General features: G+C 35.2%; 1 protein-coding gene across 1 annotated transcript; it reads right to left on the bottom strand.

Moving 5' to 3' along the window:
* Positions 1-265: 265 nt before the first annotated feature.
* On the bottom strand, positions 266-6205 carry LOC132631355 (protein FAR-RED IMPAIRED RESPONSE 1-like). The gene is made up of 3 exons (XM_060346936.1): positions 4667-6205; positions 2236-2300; positions 266-422 (listed from the first exon to the last, which is right to left on the bottom strand). The coding sequence occupies exons 1-3, from the start codon at positions 6203-6205 to the stop codon at positions 266-268; spliced, it is 1761 nt and encodes a 586-aa protein (XP_060202919.1).
* Positions 6206-6510: the final 305 nt, after the last annotated feature.

The following is a 6510-nucleotide window of genomic DNA, read 5'->3' as shown; positions in this document are numbered from 1 at the left end:
GTTGGGTAGCCACCAGGAAAGAATTTCCTCAAGTGTGGAAGAACGACATCTCTTCTCCGCCTTCTAATTATATACCTATCTGGGATTATGTCAATCCTCTTTCTTGACATAACTTCTAGTATATGGCAACACAAAATATAAGTAGATTCAAAGTGTTTGCAATTGCATTCCAAATATTCACCGTTTGTTTTGTATTCCACCAAGAACACAAATACATTGCCATGAAAATCATTCTTAATTGAATAATCTGTAACGTCGAACTTCTTCACACCTTCACCACTTCAGCATCTTCATGATTGCTCATTTCACAGTGATACTTTTTTGCTACCTGGTCCATGAAAATATCATATATTGTACAAGTGTAATGAGTTTGTATTTGTTCCTTCCACATGAATCCAAAGAAAACTTTTGCTTCTGTGTACCTAGAATTAAATTCAGAAGTTAACTTTTATCAAACTTTGCTCTCAAGGCTATCTCATATTGCTCAACAAACTGCTTTAGTGTGCTAGAACCACTGATATAGTCATCAAAGAAAGCATGCATACCCTCACACCTTTGTGTGGATAGCATACCTGTCACACCCCATTTTAACCGGGATCAAAGTAGAAGTATGACATATTGGAGATTCCTGTTTTTTGTTTATGTTAAGGAGTCACCACCTAATTATTTACGGTGAATTAGGACACCTAAAGTTTATTAAAGTTATGTTTAAAGTTAACTCTGTTTAAGGTCTGCGAAACTTAAGATTCTAGGTAAGGGTTCAATTAGTCTAAAGGGAAGGTATTAGGCACCCTTTAAGACCCATTAACAATGGTTAACCGACCGGACTTATGTTATTTAATTAAGGCTAAAAATATAAATGTAATATGTAAATATTTTAAAATATCTTGTAAGTATTGCTAAAGTTATTTAGAGTAAAACTTGTAGAAAATAACAGTTGCATAAAAAATTTAATTAGAAATAAACTAAAAGAAGTGGGACATGTAAAGTTTATATGTATTTGGAGAAAAGTGAGTTATGCTGACTCACAAATTAGAAAAATTATTGTAAGATTAATATTAAATAAATTTTAAATATTTTATAGAAAGACTATTAGTTTAATGTATATTGTGCGAATATTGTTTTAAACAAATATGTATTACGAGTGCTTCGAAAGGAACTAAAGTGAAAGAGTAATTCGTCGAATTAGTTTACCTTTTTTATTTCTTAGAATAAGGTAACGTTAGTGTGAGGTTTGTGATGTATTAAAACTTCTAAAATAGTAAGCATAAATTATGATTCCCTTAGCCAAAAGATGTAGTCATGCTATTTTGAAAATCAATTACTCAAATAAATGTTATAGGTACTATAAATAGTTTTAAAAATAAAAGTGAATGTAATTTATGGAATTAACTACCCTTTACTAAACTAAAACCCTTAATGTTACTAAAGTTTATCTTAATTAACAAGCACAAGTGTTAGTCATACAATACATGTTAAATGCACACAGAAATAAAAATAGAGGAGGAGATATAATGAGAATGGGCTCAGCCCATTTGGACTGTTGCAATCTGTTTGCAACTGGGCTTCGGCCCAATAACAATTTATGTATGTTGCTGCTGAATTCTGATCCAGTCTATTGGGCTGGCTCGATAGAGGTTATGTTGTGTTGGGGTTTTTGAACCAAACGTCAAAATGCGAGGAAGATGACGAGTCCCGAATTAGGACTCCATTTTTTCTCCGATGTGTACATGTAAAGAAAGAGATAAAGATTAGTGAAGAAAAAAAATGTATGCAAACAAATGAACTGTAAAAATAGACAAAGAAGCACACGCACTGTTACGTTTGCAAATCCTTTATAACAAACTCTTAATATAACTTCAGAAAAGATAAAAGGAGAAAAACATAGGGCGAACAAACCAATATCTAGACTAGGGAATTCTGGAAGATAAGAAGAAAGTTAAAGCTAAAGAATAGTGCACTCATACAAAGAAACCGGAAACTTACACATATAATGCTAATAAGATACATAAATGCACTGACCTTTACTAACTGAAAGGGTTCTTAAATGGTGTCTTTATATTAGAGTTAAAATATTTACATTCTATATTCATGTAACATCCAAATTGTGTTATGTAAACAAAGGAAAGAAAAGCATATTAGAAAGGATTATGATTTTAAAGAAACGTGAAAGTTAATAAAAGAGTCACACCAAACTAACACGACTCAAAAGTTTAAATCAAACAAATGGTTCACTTCACAACAACTATCTCCAACAGAACATTTAAAATCCCGAGAGCACTACTAGGTAAAGAAAGTTCCTACAGCACAATTTATAAACATTGAGAGTTTCTCAGGCATTTTAATCTAAAAGAGTAGCTATGTCTTTCTGAAAGGGAGAGAACTCTTAACCTTTATGGCTAATACTGATGTGGAATAGAGTCAGAAATGATTTGGGGGCAGATTCCTTACACCGAGAATAACACAGATTTACGAACTAATCTTTCAACTAAACTTCAACAAATTAGCTTATCGAAATGGTATGCTAAACACAAATCAGTTTTGCGGATATGAGTATAAAGGACAAGTTCAGATATATGACTGATTCACTCAGAGGAAATCAAACTTCAAAAAATAGGAGAATACCATATACAAGTTCAACACTTATTCATTAGCCTAATCTTGTGAATGATCAAGTAAACTGGATTCAAATGGAACCAAAACAGGACAGGACCAGATTACTATCTTGCAAATTCAGACAAATGAGTTAAAAGGAAAAACTAATCCTTTTTGTTTCAAGATGGATTGGAACTAAGACTGGTGTGCGCAAATTGTAAACAGATCAGCAGGACGAAATTCTAAAGCGGAAAAGAATTAGCGCTTGAATCCACTGATACAACTGGACAGATAACCAGAAACAGCCTCAGCATGATTTTTTTTTATAAGCCTTACAAACAGAACCCTCGGATACGATCAGCGTCGAGGTCTAAGATATATCTATTTTTTTTAAACATACTAACAAATGGGAAATAGAATTAGGTACAATATGTGGCTGCTAACGAACTGAGCACAGAACATAAACTTGAGACCAAATCAAATCAACAAACAACATCGACAAGGGGCAGAATCATTTCATCATATCCAATCCAAATAAGTTAATTACATAACAGAATACATTATTCAAGACAAATAGAGCAAAAGAGGGACAGTGCTGACCTGCTTTAATTATATACATGATATGTCTAAGATATACACACCATGGCGTGTATATCAAATGTATATCGAACGTATACGTTCTTTTTACCTTGATAACCCATTGTATATCCTATGTATATTCGACTTTAAATAAGTTCTAAGTCCTGTAAATTTCATCTAATCATCCAAACTACAACAGACATCTTTCAGATTTCATCTTAACGATCGTTATTCTATCCTAACAACATCCAAACGTCAAACAAATAACGCGACGACAAAGAAACTTCATAACCACTAAGCATATAGCAGAATAAGCTAAAATCTTAAACAAACAGAAATTAAAGATCACGAATGACAAATATATCGAAGTTTACCTTTTTTGTGAGCAATGAACTAGGGTGTCAAAGTCGCCGAATCTACACTCGAACGTTAATAGATTGGGAATCGACACAAATGGATTCGAAGAGTTCTATCGCGGCCAAAGTCCACCAAGACAGAACGAACATTTACCAATCTTAAAGTTAGAATCGTAATCAAAATGAAAGTCCTAAAAAAATGCTAAAGATTTCTGGGTGATTCTTGTTGTATCCCAAACAAACTCAATCCGTGTCTTTTCTTTTTTCCCCCGATCTGTTTTCTTCTTGATTTTTTTTTATCTTTTTTGTTGCTAAAAAAAGGAATGGGGTGTTTTTGTTCCAGAAATCCCCCTCTAGAAGGTGGAGTCGTCCCTCCTTTTATGGGGGAAATTGGGTGAGTGGAGGAGCAGGGTGCGGCGGTGATGATGAAAAAGGGAAAGAGAGGAGCGGGGGGAGCGTAGGTAGGGTAAAGAGAGGAGTGAGGTGGGGTAGGGGAGCGTGGTGTGGGGTGCGGCGGCGTTGAGTGGGGAAGGGAGCGGCGGAGAACAGGGGAAAAGAAAGAGAGAGAGATGAGGGTAAAGAGAGGGAGGCGGAAAGAAAGAGAAAGAAAGAGAAAGAGGAAGGGGTTAGGTTTTAGGGGGAAAATTGGACCGGGTCGGGTAAAAAATGGAATTGAGCTGGGTAGGGAAATAATGTGGGCTGAATTGTTTTGGGTAGGGAATAATGTGGGTTGGTTGAATTAATTAGAGTATGGGCTGATAATTTGGCTGAAAAGTATTGGTCCTTCCTCCGCTATTTTAATTATTTTCGGGCTTCTAATTTAGTAACTGGTACAATATATACTATGTAAAGACAATTAATAATTAATGTAAAATAAAGATTTTTCAAAGTGTTGTCTTGTAATTAATTTAACGATTCCAAACCCGAAAAAAATGAAATGATGACGAATCATTTAAAATTTGTGGTAAAGTAATACTTGTAATGTTGAAAATAAAAGTAGCAAAAAAATAATAGTAGTGAAAATAAAGTATTTAGTTCGTCAGTAAATTAAGAAACCCGAGTAACTAAAATTAAATAAAGGAGGGACAAAATTGGGTGTCAACAATACCAGCCCAAAAAAAGTGCTTTAGGTATACAGGAACCCACTTCTCCCTTTCCAAAAACAAGTTAGAGAACCATCTTCTGTTTTGTAACTCATATTTTTGAATAAATGCCTCCCATTTTCCAACAAATTCATCAATAGTAATGCTATCAAAGATTACTGCTTTAAATTCCCTCTTGGCGATTTTAGCATTATGAACTCGCTTTAGCCTGAAAGGCAACTTTGTGAAAATGTGCCAAATACAATACCTGTGGATTGCGTCTGGCATCACTACTCTGATAGCTTCCTTAATACTCTCGCATTGGTCTGTCATAATAGCGGTTGGAGCAACACCAATCATGGCTCTAAGCCAAGTAAAGAAGACATATTTGTAAGTGTTAGCATCCTCGCTTGTAATCAAAGCACATCCAAGAAGTATGGACTGTTGGTGCTGATTCACACCAATGAATGAAGCAAACGGCATGTGCCATTGATTCACAAGATAGGTAGTGTCAAAACATATCACATCATAAAATTCAAGATATGCATACTTAGAATGTGTATGAACCCATACACAGTTACGTAGCCTGCCAGAATTATCGTGGTCTACTGCATAGAAAAACTCCCTATCCTTAATCTGCATGTCAAGAAAAAACTTGTTTATGGCTTCTGCATCAGTGGACAAGGTTCTCAACCTCCTCTCCCGCAAAATGTAATTTCTGCAGTCCTTGGGGGTACATCCCAAATTATCAGGGCCACCAGCTTCAACTTCCAAGAGTCTTATGCTCTTTGAAGGTCTCAAACCTGCAATGTCGTGAGCAACAAGCTGCCTCTTCAAACTCCTGCTCATTTCCCTGTGTGAGGGCATAAATCGTGATAGTCTGGCATCCAACACATGATTATGCTCACTTTCAACCCTAGTGACACGCCATGATGATCCATCAACCATCATAACAGCATTAACACGAGCTTTACATTCAATCCTTTTGCTTGATTTCTTTTGTTTTCCTTTCCTTGACCTATCACAAGCATAGACAACATAATTAACAAAATCACTACGTTTTTTTAACGCTATTTTTTTCACCACACCAAACCCTTTCAATGTGGCGTGCTCTTTGTAAAATGAAAACATTGAATATTTACTTCCAAATGTCATCCCTTCAATAGGACCTTGTAAAAATTGTTCATGTGTAAATCTCTCCTCGTTCATTCCTCCTCTAGCTTCATCTTCATCTATCACATCATGCTCATATTCATATTTATCCGTCAAAGGATCCTCTTCGTATTCCTCAAAGTGATCAGGAGTATTTACCTTTTCCTCTACACGCACCAAGTTGAGCCCTGCATCCTCGCTGTCCAAGTATGTGTCTGGACCACCTCCATTGAAATCCTCTGAATCTTCATCTTCATCTTCTCCAACATTAAAGAGCAAACGGTCATTACCTTCGATCCCTAAAATATTATTCAAGGTTGCCCTTATATCACCGTCTTCAATGTTGTTAACGACATTTTCACCGTTGTAATCATCAGTTTCACTGTTGTAATCAACGTTTTCACTGTTGTTATTATCAACATTGAAAATTTTTGGGTCCATTTTATGTTTGTGATTTCGGCAAAGGAAGAAGAGAAAAGAGTAAGAAAAGTATAATGTAAATGTATAAAAACGAGATTGCTCATCTTCTCGAGGTGTTTGAAAAGTGGAAAAGTTGAGCATGCCTAAGTGTAATTATGACTTAGTCTTGGAAGGAAAAAATAAAAAATTGTTTAGAGCCAAATATTCATTAAAGGTAATTAGGACTTTTTAAGTGATTGTGCCAAATTGTGCCATTTTGAGTTTGTGCCAAATAGCAGCACCATTTCTTTTTTATGTAAGTCATATGTTGTTATGTAATTTCTGGC

This window comes from Lycium barbarum, chromosome 3 (assembly GCF_019175385.1).
Source record: "Lycium barbarum isolate Lr01 chromosome 3, ASM1917538v2, whole genome shotgun sequence".
NCBI lineage: Eukaryota > Viridiplantae > Streptophyta > Magnoliopsida > Solanales > Solanaceae > Lycium > Lycium barbarum.
The sequence above is the reverse complement of the archived record's forward strand: the minus strand, read 5'-3'. Positions and strand labels throughout refer to the sequence as shown.

Bases quoted from the DNA above. Each gene is read 5' to 3' on its own strand.
- LOC132631355 (XM_060346936.1), bottom strand. From the start codon at position 6,205: ATGGACCCAAAAATTTTCAATGTTGATAATAACAACAGTGAAAACGTT. The intron at 2,301-4,666 runs GTATACCTAAAG...ATTGTGCTGTAG, and splicing joins AAAGGGAGAAGTGGGTTCCT to GAACTTTCTTTACCTAGTAG. The intron at 423-2,235 runs GTGAACCATTTG...ATTTAATTCTAG, and splicing joins TTGGAGATAGTTGTTGTGAA to GTACACAGAAGCAAAAGTTT.